Here is a 17879-nt window from a genome sequence, read left to right as displayed (position 1 = left end):
GAAGTGATCTTTCATTGTCTGATTTTGCTGTCTAATGTCTTCCTTGAGACTCCAGATCATCTGAAGCATGTAAATCCTGAATTCTTTATCTGACATTCCATCTGCTGCAGCTATTACCTCTTCTAAAGTTGAGTTGACCTGCATTGCTTGTGGTCCTTTCTTTCCTTGTCTTTTCATACTGCTAGCGTTTCTTTCTGCTTGGCAAAACTGTTGTGTTATTGAATTTTCCCCCTGTATATTTATATTGCTCTTGTATAGTTGCAAAGTCTCCCTTGCAGGGGCAGGTGGCGGCTGTGCTCCTCCTCCAATTGGAGTGATCAGTCTATCACACCGGCAGGCCGCTGGGCCCCTTCTCCAGGTCGCATGGTCTGCCTACCTTGCGGGCAATGGCTGGGCCCCTCCTCCAATAGGGGTGATCTGTCTACCACGCTGGCGGGCCGCTGGGCCTGTTCTCCAGGTTGCAGGTCTGCCTACCTTGCAGGTGTGGGCAGCGGCTGTGCCCCTCCTCCAATTGGGGTGATCTTTCAACTAGGCCGGTGGGCCGCTGGGCCCCTTCTCCGGGACACGTGGTCTGCCTTCCTTGCGGGCGGCAGCTGGGCCCTTCCTCCAATTTGGGTGATGTGTCTACCACGCCAGCGGGCCACTGGGCCTGTTCTGCCGGTCGGTTGCAGGTCTCCACTTTTATGACTTGAATCCCCTGGATACAACCTTAACTGTGCCTTTTTTCACTCATGTCCTGTCAGGTACACCTGAGGCCACCTGGTAGGTACTTGCGAGGACAGTGTGGCAGTGTTTGCTACAATCTCCTGCTTCCACACCAGCAGCTGCAGTGTGGCTGCTTCACGATGGCTCTCACCTCAGCTCTCTGTGGCCAGTTGAAAAACAGTGCTTTTCAAGCATCAGTGCTCAGTGCAGCTATTGGATCAGCTAAATTCAGGCTGCTTTTCTAATGTTGTTTTTTCCATATCAAATCTGTATTTCTCTGTGTTTTCCCTCCCTCTGTGGTGAACCAGCACCAATACCACTTCTGGCATACCACTGCCAGCTAAGCTCAAATGTATTCTTTCTTGTTTATTGTACCCAAATTTCTTAATCTCTAAGACACTTTGAAAATCCAATACTGGATTTTACTGAAATACCTTTTACCCACCTTGCTAAGAGGCAGTACTCCTACTGCTTGAATCCTGAGCTACAGAAGAATTAGGAATGCAGCCTTCCTCTACCCTTCCATCTTGAATGCTCTACCTTTACTTCTTTAATCATGGTTTATTTGAACTATTATTATGACCATTTTGATTTCTAAACCTAAAACCTGGAACTTCTCATAACAAGTTTCTGTTGTCTGTTCTTTTGCCCCAGTATTATTCATACTTGTTTCTTTGCATGTCTCAAACATTTTTGGAAAACTGGATATTCTGTAACGTATTTGAGCAATTTTTTGTAGATACCAATTCCCCTTAGTCTTCATCAGGTATGGTTTTTGTCATCATTTACTTTGTAACTTTGCTAGACTATTCTGGTTAATTCTATTTCCCATGCAGCATAATGTCTTTGGTGTTACCACTCTTTGGAAAGTAAACACTTCTCATATGAAGTCACCTTGGGATGACAGCAGTTTTAGCATGGTCTCTTTGGCTGTCTCTTTGCCTTGTCTATTAAGCTCGTTGCCTCATTGGGTATTACGCCTAGCAATTAGGCCCAACTGTTAGGATGAAGTTTTATATAAACACAAATTAGATCATGTTGGTTAATAGTGCTGCTAATTTTCAAACATCCTTAATTTTCTGCCCTTTGGTTATATCAAGTACCGAAAGACTAGTGTTGAAGTCTCCAAGTATAATTGTAAACATATCTACTCTTTTTTTCAAGTCAGTTTTTTTGCTTTAATTATTTTGATGCTCTGTTCTTTGATGCATGTGTACTAAAAATTGCTATGTCTCCTTAGTACATTAACCATTTCTACATTATATAATGTTTTTCCCTCCAAAATTCTCATTCTAATTTTCATAATTATTTGTAAACCTGAAAAGAAAGTAGTTTATTAAACTATGTATCACTAAAATGACTAAACTTTAACATAAAGAATATACACAAAACCCTCATTGCTTTATTTACAATTTCTGGGTGAAGACATCTTCTGATGAGAACTGAACACATACCTGAAAGAATTGACAGAGTAGTGGATTTTCCTGCTCCGTTATGTCCTAGAAGAACAGTGATCTGCCCCTCGTACAAATTCAAAGACAAGTCCTTAATTGCTACTTTGATAGCATGATTCACTTTGAATACCTGTGGGGGGAAAACCCACAAATACTAATTATATATTTTTCACAATCACTTTGGAAGAACAAGCACTCATATCAATTATCTATAGACAAAAATAAGATCACATCATTAATCATATGAGGAAAAAAGTATAAAAAAGATAGAACTGTGAAAACAAACAAATTTCTACAGGAACATACATTTCAGAATCTCACAATAGATCTAAAATATCCTCTGAAAATTTCATCTGTTTCTGCTTTATTTCAATTACCATCTTAAAGTCGATAAGTTGCCACAATCATCTTCAGTTCATTTCTTTGTCTTAATTTGGAGAAATGCCAATAAAAAACCTACACATAGATGTTTTTCTGAAATTTTCCCTTGTGTAAACTAGCAGTGCTTCTGTTTAGGATGCAAAAAGCTGGAAAAACATCATTTTCATTCTGGCAACAAGTAGAAGCTGAATAATTTACAAAACCATAACTTTTCTCCAACCCATCAGAGAGGTGAGGTTTACAGGCAAACAATTAGCCTGAAATTTAATAAAACATAGAAACTTTCAAGGAGAGATGGTATGTGGATTTTCTCTTACCTGGAGCAGACATGAATGCTATATAAACTTGTAAGAAGATTTTGGTTACTACTTAATAAAAATGAGATGAGTACTGCATCACAACCCAATCTCAAATTAAAGATACCTACAATAACAAAAATGTATGGTATTGGCATAAAAACAGATATGAAGACCAATGGAATAGAACAGAAGACAAATTCACACACGTACATTCATCTGATCCTTGACAAAGGCACTGAAAACATACACTGGAGGAAAGAGAGACTTTTAAATAAATGGTACTAGGAAAACTCAGTATACATAGTAGAAGAATAAAACTAGATTTCTATCTCTCACTCTGAACAAAAGTCAACTCTAAGTAGATCAAAGACTAGGAATGAGACCAGAAACTCTGCAACTGCTGTAAGAAAACATAGGGTCAACACTCTAACAAATAGGTAAAGGTATTAACTTTCTTAAAAAAGACTCCTAAAACTAAAACCAAGAATCAATAAATGGGATACTATCAAATTAAAAAGCTTCAGTAAAGGAAACAATGAAGAACGTTAAGAGAGAGAGTCCTCAGAGTGGGAGAAAATATTTACCAGCTATTCTTCTGAAAAAAAAATACAAAAATATCCAGAATACACAAAGAACTAAAAAATACCAAAGACAAAACAAACCCAAATAACCTCATCAATAAGTGGGTAAATGAACAGACATTTCTGAAAATAAGAAATACAGATAGCCAACAAATATATGAAAAAAGCATTGCAATGTCCTTAGCAATCAGGGAAATGTAAATCAGAGCTACACTGAGAATTCATTTTACTCCATTTAAAATTGCATCCATAAATAATAGAAATAATAATAAATACTGGTGAGGATGAGGGGGAAAACACTATGTACTGTCCATGGGATTGAAAATTAGTACAACCACTCTGAAAATCATTATGGAGATTTGTCAAAAGACTAGGAATGGAACCATCACAGAACTCAGCTATTCTGCTCCTTAATATTTAAAAAAATCTTTTCATTGTAGATGGACATGATATCTTTATTTTTATGTGGTGCTGAGGATCAAACCCAGTGCCTTCCACATGTGAAGCAAGTACTCTACCATTGGGCTAGAACCCCAGCCCATATTCTAGCACTTTAGTATTTATTCAAAAGAATTAAAATCTGCAATGCACAGTAATATATGCTTACCAATGTTTACAGCAGCACAATTCATAAGAGCCAAATTGTGGAATGTGTCTAGGTGTCTCTCAACAGATAAAGAAAACATGATACACACACACACACACACACACACACACACACACTCACACATGATGGAGTTTCATTCATTCATAAAGAACATCATCATCATCTCATTAAATAGTTGGTAAATAGATGGAACTAGAAAACAAAGTGCTAAGTGAAATAATGTCAAGAATCAAATGTTTTCTTTTATATGAATAAGATCAAGATAAAAAAAGGAATAAAGAAGGGACCTCATTAAAACAGAAGGGAGACCAGCAGAAATACTAGGAAATGAAACTGATCAAATTATGCTATGTGTATGTACAAATATATCACAATGAATCCCACTTTTAGGTATAATTATAATGAATCAATTAAGAAATTATCAAGGCCAGTAAAGCAGAGAAATGGGATAGAGAATGCAGGAGGGGAAGGGAAAGGTGGAATTACTGTGGAATGAAATAAAATTATCTTTTTTGTGTGTGCAGGTACAAATAGGTTATAATAAATTTTACTATAATGTAATATTGGAATAACTTTCAGTTTACAGCTAGCAGCTAGCAGCTATGAGCAGCTTGGAGTGCTTCAAGAATCTACATTTGTTCAGGCCTGATAGGAATGCCTCCAGGATGGGATGCTCTGCTCTAGTGAGCCATTAGTGAAACCACATCCTTAGCACTTGTGGTTAGCATTGCCAAGCTGCCAGACCAGGAAACTGATAGCCAGGAGCTTCAGGAATGGAACTTTTTATAAATCCCCTCCCCTAGGGACAAAGTCCCTTCCTGATGATAGCAATATTTAGAGCATCCTCATAGTGTGGTTACATTAGGCATAAGATGATTGGCTTATGGATACTATCAATCTTGCTTGTGTATGATTGATGGGCATGCCCCACTCAAACCCTATAACAATTATATGCATTCTAAAAATAAACTGAGCTACTGGATGACGTCCTGAGGTGGGTCTCCAGCCAGTTCTCTCACCAGCTCCCGGGGTCTGTGTGTTGATTCTGCGTCTCTACCCCCTGGCAACAAGGTAGCCGAGCAATTAATTGACTGGAACCACAGCAATGTATAATTATAATATACCAATAAAAACATGAAAGAGGTGAAAATATTTTAAAGAAAGAGTTGGGATTCAAGCCCATGTCATTCAAAATTAAAGGACATAGTCCTTCTAATATAACCCATTGATAATGACTACAAAGACCTGTGTAAGAGAAAATAAATCTATTTGACTTTTCACTCCAAATGGTGGCTAAGTGTTTTCATCACATCTACTTCCTAGACCTAAGCATCAGGCTTGTGTAATTACTTATTGAAATCTCTACTTGGATGATGATTAAATTTCCTATATTCAAAATCATGCTCCTCATTTCCCACACTCGTTTAAAAATTGATCAGTCAACAAACCAAAGAAATCCGAAATCCTCTAGTGTCTCCAATATCCAAACATTACTCCACTAATTGACCTTTTCTTTAAGTCACAAGATGAAAATGCACACTAATATTCTCTTTTCCCTCAATCACACACATCCAACCTATGTTTTGCATCTCTATACTTCCACTATCTTCAGCATAGTCAATGCTGCCATAATATCTTACCTGAGCTATGATAAAAGTCTTCAATTTGTCTTTCTTCTTCTAATAATACTCCTTATAGCAGCTGGAGTGATCTTTTCAAACAATATCATACTCCTCTCCTTCAAAAGGCCTATAGTGATTTTTTGATATACTTTTTATTTATTCCTTTTTAGAGCTATATACAACACCAAGATATGCCCTGATATAATAAAAAAAAATTGAATACAACCCACTCCAATTCAGTCCCCAGTAGTCCCCATCATGGCACCCCCCACTCCCCTCCCTCCACTCCACTCCACCTCTTCAATCCATTTAAAATTTACTTTTTATCTTTAGTGTCCTGTAATACACCCAGTGCTAGGACCCACTGTGCCACATCCATGCATTCAGTAAGATTTATTTCACTGTTATTCCCTATTTCTGTCCCTATTCCTCCTTAATCCCCTTGGTCTACTCTACTGACATTTCCTCTGTTTTGATGAAATTCCTTCTCCTTTTCTTTTTTTCTTCTCTTTTAGTCCCCCCTCCCTTATTTTGGATTAGCTTCCATATATCAGAGAAAATATTCAACCTCAAACTTTTGGGGATTGGCTTATTTCACTTAGCGTGATAGTTTCCAGTTCCATCTATTTACCAGCAAATGCCAAAATGCCATTTTTCTTATGGCTAAATAATATTCCATTATGTATACATACCACATTTTCTTTATCCAGTCAACTGTTGAAGGGTACCTAGATTATCTCCGTATCTTGGCTATTGTAAATTGTACTGCTATGAACATTGATATGGCTGCATCACTGTAGTATCCTGATTTTAAATCTTTTGGAGTAGTGGTGTAACTGGGTTGTATGGTGATTACATTCCTAGTCTTTTTTAAAAATATTTTTCTTTTGTAGTTTTAGTTGGAGACAATATCTTTATTTTATTTATTTTTATGTTTGTGCTGAGGATTGAACCCAGAGTCTCGCAAGTGCTAGATGAGTGCTCTATCACTGAGCCACAAACCCAGCCCCTCCATTCCTAGTCTTTTAAGGAATCTTCATACTGCTTTCCAGAGTGGCTGCACTAATTTCAAGTCCTACTAACAATGTATGAGTGTACCTTTTTATCCACATCCTCATCAACATTTATTATTATTTATATTCTTTATAAGTGCCATTCTCATTGGAGTGAGATGAAATCTCAATGTAGTTTTAATTTGCATTTCCCTAATTGCTAGAGATGTTGAACATTTTTTCATATATTTGTGACCGTTACTTGATATTAAATAAAATCCAAACTTTTCCATAGCTTCCAAGTCCCCCTGCATGATTTGTTACATCTCAAAATTCATTTCATATAACACTTTTTCTTTTATTCCTTCACTCCAACTTTTAATTTCCACTTGTTCCTTCTATTTCAGGGTTTGGAATTCTGTTTGAATTCATGTCCCTAATTTTTCAACTATTATTGTTATCTCAGTTTACTGTTGCACATCTGAGTTCCCCCCAAACAATTCTCAATTAGAATGTAGGAAGGGGAATTGAACCCATAGTTTTGTGCATGCTAAACACACACTCTACCACTAAACTATGCTCCCATTCTAGCAGGTAGAAATGTTTTTAAAAAGTGTTCACATGACTAGACTGGGAAAATGACAAGGCACAGGGTAAAGATAAGCTATAATACAGTTACTCCAAGGCCTCAGGAGATTCCAGGAGGAATTCTCAGGCTCAATTGCTGAGAGCCACAGCTGAGTCGGAATGGCCTCTGGCATTTTGCCAATAGTATTGATTGACAGGCGAGGCTTTACTATCCGCTACTTTGTAGTTCTCACGCTACTCTGGAGTTCTCGTGGGGATTCCCAGGGATTCCCAGAGAGTTCCCATTGGTTGGGGAAGTGCAGGAGGAGGGATTTCCGGAGGATATTTCTGGCTGCTGGTTCCTGGACAAGCCGCGTGGCATTAGGGAGGAGTTCCCGGGAGCGTGTGTGGAACGTGCTAGTGGAGTTCAGAAATAAAGTTTGTTCCTGCTTCAGTGGCTCGTGATTTGAGTGCCCAGCCAGACTGCGGCACTCAATGTCTCCGCAAAGTCGAGGGACAAGGCCCTAATACTACCATGTTGAAAGGTAATTAGATTTAGGTATCCCAAAGAGGACCATGAACTTGGTTGTTGTGGCTCTCTTCAGTCTCAGAAATCACAACAAAGGTGACAGCTGAGAAATGTTAGCTGAAGCTGTCAGTGACATAACAGCCTCTCTATAATTAGGGAGTAAGTCTTTCAGTCTAGAGGGTGGCATCTGAACAGAAAAGTGCATCATGTGGGAGCCAAATACATTCTTCCCTTTTTCACTATTTTAGTGAAAATTTTCCTACTTTCTGATGATCAGAGTCAAATGTTCATTGCCAAAATGCTGATTACTCTTGTTTATCTGCTGGTCTCTCAGACAAAGGGTTCAAAGCAGTTGGGTAGCAATCAGTTTATATTTCAAAGGGGCTCTTGGAACGCCTTCTTCTGGGGAATTATCTCCCAGAGGCCACAGTCTGAATGACAGATGCAAATATTTTCCAAATGTATAACTGGGAGTACTGGTAAATAAGTCCAGTCCTATTTCTACTCCTTTGTTTCCAATCATGTATACTACTTGCTGAGGACAAATCACCATACAACAGTCACTTGCTTTAGTATGTATCCTGCATCCTTGAGGACAACACCTCATTCTTACAAGGTATTCACTTCAGACAATTGCCTGAAATATGCCTTTACCAAGACAATAAGTTATTCCCTCGGGTTAGCAGGTTCTGAATGTGATAGGCCAGTGTATTATTCCATGGTTGTAGTTTCACCACTGTGCTTTCTTTGTGGCAAAGTGAATCTTTATGTGACACTTTGTGGGATCCCATACCAGTGAGATGTGTGGTTGGCCGAAGCTCTATAAGTAAACTATAAGTAGGAAAGGCAAAAATTCTACCAGGAATAAATTTTTGATTCATATCAGGATGAAATGAAGCTTCTTTCAGTCCAATGCATTAATCTAGCTTCCAAGTGATCTGGTTTCCTTAAGAAATGGTGATCAGCATTATGCTTTTTTGCTGACATGCTGGATATTTGGCAGTAGCAGTAGCAAGATAAGCCATGGTGAGAGCTTATGCTTTAAGTTTATCCTGTACCCTTGCCATTGCAGGTGATTATGATCACTGACAAAAGGCTGGCTGATGCTCACTGGTTCAATCAGTTTGTCTAGCTAGTTATTTACTGCCTCTCCTTTGGCATATAATCTCTGCTGAATGTTAACATTTACAAAGATCTTCACATTTTGTTCTGATTCCTGTATTTACATCACATGCCTCAATCCTAGAATTCCTTGTCCCCAATCTTCCAGTCTTTCTTCTTCTAGGACCCTGGACTAATTGTCTAGAACATTTATTCTTGCCTATGAGTTCAGCAATCTGGGGCCATGCTACACAAAGCAGATGACCATGCGAATGGTCTGAAGCTTTGTCCTTTTGGGGGAATTCCTCTTCATCCTTCAAGGCTCATTATTTGGGGCAGCAGTGTAGCTGCTAAGTTCTGGCTTCTACCCATGTACCAAGATGAGCTACCTATGGACAAAGCTCAAGCTTTTTCCTTGAGTTGGTTAAGGTGGATTCCTAATATAGCCATAGCTATGAGCTGAGAAAGAAGCACTGATGAAACTGGGGTAGAAGATATGAGGATCTAGACTCCCTGCTTACACAGCTTACTCATGTCCTTTGATTCTGCTCATGTTCAATCCTTTAGGTATTACTTCTATAATGGATTGCTGCTAGCCTTGCCTGTGCTTACTAATTTGGTAGATCTAATGAAATCCAACTCAAAATGGTTAGCCTGAACAAATGGTTATTTGACATGCCATGTTTAGCTGCTTCATCTCTATCAAGGCCAATAGCAACATCATCAACTATTTGTGAAAGATGGCTTTCTCTGATTCATTTGATGATGGCATGGCCTTGATCCAGAACTCTACTAATGCTTAACCATAAAAGCAATGATACATTTTTCTAGTAGGACACCACTAATACCATAAAGTCAGCTTAATTGTAATGTCCAAGCAGCAGGAGTGCTTATACATGGGTCTGCTGCAGAGCCTTTCTGACTCTGGACTATACTCAAAATTGGCAGCCTTTGTGTCACTTCATATCGGAATCAAATTAGTATCAATAGGTATAGAACATGCTGCTTTCAAAATGGTTTGGAAGTGTAGTGTCCCATAAAAGCTTGTGTGAGAGACAAGAAGGTTTGGAGGAGACATGGTTGGGTCATAGCCTTAATCTAATCAGTGAATTAATCCCTGATGGGATTAACTGAGTGGTGATTGGAGATAGGTGGGGTATGGCTGGAGGAAGTGGTTCATTTGGGGGTGTGGCTTTGGGGCATATATTTTGTACTAACAGAACCCAGACTAATACTTCCTAAAGATTTTACTAATGTGTCCCCAAATCTTTATAGGTTTTATCCTACCCCTTCTCAGAATACATGTCTTACCAAGGCCTCCAAATATATTTGTCATGTCTTGCTTATCTGGTCCAATTAAAATGATGTCATCAATACAGCGAATCAGAGTGATGCTCTGTAAGATGAATAGCTAGTCAAGTTCCCTTCAGATTATATTAGGACAGAGAGCCAAGGAATTTTCATAACCCTGAAAAAGTTAAGTGTTGGAAAAAGGAATTTTCTCAAATCAATGGCACTGTGTCATATCCTTAGGCTGTGTTAATGGCGTATCACAGGTAAAAGATGCCACATCTGGCACAGCAATTGCAATTAGGTTGACTACTAAGTTTGTAAGAGATCCATTCTCATCCCTCAGAACCTGTCTGGATGGACTTTTGCAAGGAACAAAATGTTGAGTTAAATCATAATATAATGAGAGACCACTACTTATACATTGCTTAAAGATAGCTCTTCTAGGGCTGAGGTTATAGCTCAGTGGTAGAGCACTTGCCTAACATTTTCGAGGCCCTGGGTTTGAGCCTCAGCATCACATAAAAATAAATAAAATAAAGGTATTATGTCCAACTACAACTAAAAAATATTAAATAAAAAATCTTTTCCACTCCTCCAAAAATTAATTTACCATCTTGACCAGTGGAATTAGGTAGTTTCAAAGAATTACACATGACCTTCCCTAGTACAACAGTTCTTCCCCAGAGGCAAGGAGTCATTGTAGAAATTATTCCAACTTCCAAATATTTATTTTCCAAGGATACATTTGACAACTGTGTAAATGCTCACCAGGTGGATTCTAATGTACCCTTATAAACTAGAAAAGGGTCTAAATTCCATTTATTGTCTATCCTGCATGTATTCCTGGCCCTAACAAGGAGAAAACGATGTTTCTTTTGATCTCTAAGTATGGTTATCCAAGCAAATAGCTTCCCTTTGCAAATGCACAACCATAAATGGTAACCATTATCACATTCATTTGCTGTGATGATTCAAGGAGTTTCTCTTTAACAACTAAGCCCTTCCTCTGTCAACAGACATCAGCTCTGAAACCTGGAAACTATGGAAAGATCATAGACTGATATTATGTGCCTGTACTCCAACTCCTGATGATCCACTTTCTTCTGATTGCATGGCTTGGGCAGTACCTTTGCTGGCTGTCCATCTACCTTGCCTTAAGGGAACTATGTATCAATCATCATTTGTGGATCAAGTTCTCCAGACTACCACTCAATACTTGTTGTTAGAAAAAGTGTTCATGCCTGTGCCACCAACCAGTGTCTATGACTTTAGAATCATCATTTTCACTGCTATCAGTCCAGTTCTGAGGTAGTAATTCCCCTTGCTAACAGCAGTTTTCAATGATGCTGATGTTCCTCTTGCTAGTACATTTTTTACTGCTTGGACTGTCAAAATGTTGACTTGGGATGTAGTCAACTGAATGCTTGACTGAGACTAGAAGACTTGACTTCCAAAGAGACTCACTCCTCTACAACCGCTCTGGTTAGGACCTTAAGAAACAGCAGCGAAAAAGATCACTAAAACATGTACCATCACTTCTGTAGGGTCACACAGGCCAGCTGAAGTCAGTGTAGGGGAGGAAGGCACAGGGTGGTAGTACAGGCAAGGAAAAGAGGATTGCTGGGGGGCATCATGAAAGCTGCCAATTAGAAACCACTTCTAATGATTCATATCCTTCTACATGCAAAATACCTTCACCTGCTCTCAGCTGAAGCATCAGCTCAAAGACCAGATTTCTGGTCAAATCCAGGAGTGAATGAGACTCTTGTGCTATTGTTTCTTGAAAATATTTTCTAGACTTTAGTTCCTCTAAATCTGACGGCCTGTAAAACAAACATGAAATCTTTCATTCTTCACTCTTCCCCACAAACCTAATATAAAATAGTGGGATTAACATGTTACCCACTACACACACCTTCTTTCAAAAAGGGGAAAACAAGAAACACAAGAGTGAATAGAAATTCTGAATCCATTCCTTGGTATGCTGGCAGTACTTTTATTAAGACTCAAGATCAGAGAATGATTCCCCATGCTCTTGGCTCCACCTTCCGGGACTCTTCTTAATTATGCTTCCTTTTCCATGAAAGGTAGCCCTGTCTGAAGCCAAGTTCTTTTCAGACTGCTTTCCACCTGTAGAAGTTTGAAGGCCAAAAGGCCTCTTTTAATTTTGTACTTTCTGTCATTTCAAGTTGGTACAATTTCTAGCAAAACTTCATATAAAACATTGGGTTCAACCTAAGCCACAAAAGCATCTGCACAGATATATTAAGACAATCTTTCTCTACCTTTGTTTTCTGCTGAAGCTCCTAATAGATAATTCTCTAAGTTGTTAGAATTTCTATTATATGATTGTATAATCCTTTGAGGCACCATTTTGTATCTTTTTGAGGTTTATGACAAAATACTTTTTACAATTTTGGCTTTCAAAACTTTAAATCATGTTTTTCTGACAGAGACTGAGATTTGATCTTTGATTCAAAGATTTTTTTTTAAATTTCAACAGCATCCACCATTTGGAGAAGCTAGGAATTATCAAAACCAATTCTTGGATTCTTTATATTTTACATTTCTTTCTTGAGTTTGTCTCCTCTCACATTTATTGCCTTTTCCCCTAAGGCAACAAGAAGAAGTTAGGCAGTTCCTTCACCAATTTTCCTGGAGACATCATTAGATCAATCAACCAGTTCATTAGGTACATTTTCTGTTTCTCATTACTACAAGTAATGATGTTGACAAACTACTAATATGTAATGAGGAAGCAATCTGAGAGACCAATATTCAAGCTTAAATTTCTTTTATGACTTAGGCTTGGAAAATAATCCTGCCACTTCTGAAGTTTTTGACTGACCACCAGGTCAGCCTTATTCAAAGGCATGAAAATTTGAAGATGTAGGTCATTGGAGGTCATCTTGGAGGCTGTGTGTTACATCTTATAACATAATTCAAGGTATTTTCCTAATGGCCAGAAGTGTGTATGGGTTGTCTTGTGGGGCAAAGGCCACTGCAGCATATTGAAAAAAGTGGAGAATGAAAACTACTTCTTTAAAGGAAGGAGTAGATCATTTCTGTAGGTTGAAGGTTAAGGAGAAAATATGAGTCAGAATTTGGGGTCCTAGATTTCTCATTCTAATCAAGGCTTCATGGTGGCAAGAGAAGATATAACATTCTCTAGAGGTCTCTTATTCTTTTTTTAAAAAAAAAACCTTTATTTTATTTATTTTTATGTGGTGCTGAGGATCGAACCCAGTGCCTGGCACATGCTAGGCAAGTGCTCTACCACTGAGCCACAACCCCTGCCCTAGAGGTCTCTTAGACTTATGAGTAAGTGTAGAGCTTAGTTTTCAGATTTTTCTGCTCTTTGGTTGTTGAGGATGAGAACTTTTTATATTATTTCTGGTAAGCTCACTAGATTTTACACTAATAATATATGGTCTTTCATTTTCTCCAGTGTGTCACTTTTCCCTAACAATAGTACCCAATTACATGGTGTTTATAATTATTAATTATCCCATATTTTTCAAATTCTTGATACATGTCACCAACTAGCAATACCCTTCTTTTCCCAGGTATACCATCTCAATTCATCACCTATAAACATTGTATGGCTACCTTCTACCACAGTCTACTTCTCACCATCTGCTTTCTCAGTCAATTCTGGGTACCAATAATCACTATTTAGGTTCCATTTATGTAAGACAGAGATTGGCATATAGGAGTGCTCTTGGGTCCAACATCTATGTGAAGAAGGGAAGGATACAGATTTAGGAGACAGAATAGTTGGACTGCAGTACAGTAATAACAAAGTTAAACTGACAAAGAGTTATGTAGCTTGGATGACCATTCAGAACTGACCTGAGCTGGAGGAAAGAGCTGGGCCTTTGTATCTCCATTTTGAGCAGTCATTTGGTTTAAGCTGACCCAGAAATAGCCTGATTTGGGGTGAGATGGTTCTACTCAGCTGAGGTTATTTTTATAGAGGGTGATCAGCATTTACAATGACCATATTTTCATTGGATAACCTACCTGAAATATTTCTCCTTTCCATTCTATTTCTACATCCTTTTTATTTTCCTCATGAAATTTATCATATATTGTAATTATCTTGTTTATTTAATTGCTAACTTACTTTTACTTACACTAGAATGTAAGTTCCTCAAGCACATTGACCATAACTTGCTGTTTCACCAAGAATGAATGAATGAATGAAAAAGACCCAGGGTCTTGGTTTCTTCTGAACTTTGTTATGATCGTAGATATGCAAGTCTTAGGGAAATATGGGGAGCAGTGAAGTATTTGGCAATTAGATGAGGTTCTCAGGGGCAATCAAGAAAAGAATAGAGAAATAAAAGCCGATTTGGGGAAGTCGTCACAGCCGGTGTGTTTCTTGAGCAAATCTCATCCATCATTCATCTATATTATAGGTTATAAATATTCACAAAAATGATATGAAAAATTCTCCTGACACCAGGAAAGACTGAGTTTTAATCTGGGTTAAGGTAACCAATATAGAGACATCATATTGCATAATAAAGGCAGAGGGGACCATAAGAGTATTAAACATCTCACAAAGATAGCCAAATTTTCGAGAATGCTTTGGATATCACTAAGCTATGGAGTTAGGGGGTGGGTTGTTTAAGCAGATCTTTGAGAGGTGAGGAAATGCCAGAAAACCTATTTATCTGAATACTGAACACCTGAAGATGATCCAAATAAACTGAGAGGGCCCACCCCCACCCCCAATCATATGCCCAGGCAGATTACAAATAGATGAATAAAAAATATTTGTAACCAGAAATTTATGTTCACATATGAATATAAAATATTTGTGACCAGAAATTTATGTTCACATATTCAAAACATCAAGCTCCACTAGACCCTGCATTTTAAATGAAATAATTTATAGAGTAGACAATTACAGTTTATAGGCAATATGATTTTATTCTGTAGGAAGAAGAAAGATGTGACTTTTTATAATATACTGTATAAATTTCCTTTTGATATTTCCCAAAAGAAGTAAACACAATGACTACAACCTTTTATTTGCACCTAATCTTTTTTCTTGGTATTTCTAATAATGAACATTTACAATGAATGTAAGCTAAATATTAGTTTCATTAAGAAAAAGAGGTATGTGAAATAATACCTTATGCAAGTGTTTAATCTGAATACCTGCTACCAAATCAGTAGGGTCAGCTTCAAAATACTTGTTTTCAATTGTCTCATGATGTTGAATTGGTTCAAGTTGTTTTTTAGGTGGTTCCCCAAACCAGTAAGAGTGCTAAGAAGGGAATAAAAATATCATCACTGTAATGGCCCTGAAAATGGAAACATTAGAAAACACAAATGTATTTCTATAATCCATTTTCTGTACTCCATCTCAATATAAATGTTAGCAGGTATTTTTATTGAGATATATTCTAGAAAATTCCTTGGATTAAAATTTGAAGCTTTATATATAACCAGAGATATGAAAAATTGTACTGTATACATGTAATAAGAATTGTAATGCATTCTGCTGTCATTTTTTAAAATCAATTAAAAAGTGGGCTAAAAAATAATTTGAAGCTAATTGGTTATAATTTGAATCCAACAGTATTCAGAGCAGGATATTAAAGTCCTAACTGTTCAAGGGAGAAAATATGAAAATTGCTCTAATACTAGGTTATAGTAAAAGAATTATATCACTTTCTGCCTGATCTTCTCTGAACAATATGTGAATCAAATATTAAGCATCAAACATAATTTTAAATGTTTGTATTGCACATTATGAAAACTTGGACATAAAATGTCAAAATTGAATGGAAAAGTATGAAAGCTCTCCAACCCTTTTCTATCATTTTGACCCCCCACAAAAAAGGATATGGAAAAATAATAGAAGGCAAGATGTTCATGCTTCCCATTTTTCTATGATTCTGACTAAGAAACCTGGCTAACCAAGGAAATAAAGCAGATTGTGAGTACATAGACAACAGACATACACACACACACACATACACATACATATATATATATATACACACACATGCACACATTTATATAAATACATGGGGGCTTAGCATACATTAGGAAAAAGCTAAAACAAATTAGTGAAGTTGGGGGGGTAGGTAAGAATAGTTCTTTCACCTCATCTATTGATTCAATTATAGACAGTGCAAAATTAAATTATAATGGTTTTTAAGATATTTTTTAAAAACACCTCATAAGGACTATAGCTCTTTGAATAACAAGCATTAGAACTCACCTTCAAGAAAAAGTTCCATGGCTTGGGCACACCATATTGCCCTAGAAAGACAGCTTCTATATACCAGGTCACAAGACCATATAAGAAAGTATCAAATAAAAACATTCCCAGCACATATGCAAATAAAAAGTTGTCCAGATTGGCTGATGAGAATATGTTATTCCATTTAATTCCCGTTTCTAAGACATAATAGAAGACATTTAATTAGAGGCCAAATGAGACTAAAACAGATATCCTGCTATATCATAATTAAATAGTGGCACTTTCTAGAGATTACTAGTAGAATCAACCACTTTCTTACACCCTTAGAATTTAGATTGCCCCAGAGGGCATCTGAGTAAGTACTCATGTAAAGTGTCTCTCATTATACCCAAACAAATAATTAGAAATGATTGAAACAAAAAGAAAATACAGGGATGGGGGAAGCTCAAAGAAAAATAAGCAGACCTTCAGGGTAAGATGGTGGCTCCTCTCTCTCCACCTCTCTTCATGCTAAATGTTTACTGGTTATATAATTCTGGAAAAACAATCATGGAAAGGTAGGGACAGATACTGACTATAGGATAGAAAACTAGAAGTGCTTTGCATGTCCACTGCACTAACAGAAAAAGGAAAAAGGAGGCCACTAAATGTAGAGTGTTATTTCCCACAATACCACTAGATAGCAAGTGACAAATCCAAAAGTAAAAGGAAGCAGTTCTACCAGACTTGCAGTAAATTTTTGGAGAGAATGTGAAAACATTAATATTACACTATAGGTATTGGTATAATGTAATACAAACTTTTGAAGGACAGTTTAGTGATATTAATCAAAATTAAAACTGTGAACATCCACTAAGATAGTAAAGATAAACCTACTAAAATATGGCAAAATTTACAAAGTAAAATACTCACTGTTTGATTCTGCATCAAGCAGGAATTTAAATCCCAGGGCCATTGCAACATTACAGCTGAGGCAGAAAATCAGCTTCTGCTTCAATGTCATCTGTCCAGCATTGACAAGGAGTCTAGTAGCTGGAAGGTAGGTGATAAAGAAAAGGAAACCGCCCAAAGCAACAGCAAAATTGACTGCAAGCAAGAAGGAAAGTATAAGGCAAATTTAAGTAGGTTTCAAAGATATGTTTTTTTATAAAAGTACACTAAAATAAGCTCTATGAGAAATAGAAATTTGTTTTGTTTACCAATACGTCCTTTAGCACATAATAACTGAAACACAGTAGGTGCTCAAAATATTTTTCAGTGAAAAGCCTGAAATGAAACACATGAGGAACTTTTTTTCCCCTGAAATTTATCATTCTATATGTAATGACTGGAAATTTTAATGGAAATTTATACTTTTATTTATTACCACTCATCATAAGAAATTTTAAATATAAATACAACTACTGGCATAATTAGAATATAACTAGAGTGTGTTTTCAGGCATTATGAGGGGACAAGGAGGAGTCCTGTATAGAGAAAGACAAACTTGGTATAAAAAAGCCAAATATGAGGAAAAAAATGTTCT

General features: G+C 37.1%; 1 protein-coding gene across 1 annotated transcript in view; it reads right to left on the bottom strand.

Annotated features, from left to right (window-relative positions):
- The window catches only part of LOC107146540 (phospholipid-transporting ATPase ABCA3-like), a 104062-nt gene that overhangs the window by 55855 nt on the left and 30328 nt on the right, over positions 1–17879 (bottom strand). Inside the window, 4 exon segments of the mRNA XM_015490638.1 lie at positions 2160–2289; positions 15275–15409; positions 16373–16551; positions 17267–17440. Coding sequence (XP_015346124.1) covers positions 2160–2289; positions 15275–15409; positions 16373–16551; positions 17267–17440 — 618 coding nt within the window.

This window comes from Marmota marmota, unplaced genomic scaffold (assembly GCF_001458135.2).
Source record: "Marmota marmota marmota unplaced genomic scaffold, marMar, whole genome shotgun sequence".
NCBI classification, from domain to species: Eukaryota; Metazoa; Chordata; class Mammalia; order Rodentia; family Sciuridae; genus Marmota; species Marmota marmota.
The sequence above is the reverse complement of the archived record's forward strand: the minus strand, read 5'-3'. Positions and strand labels throughout refer to the sequence as shown.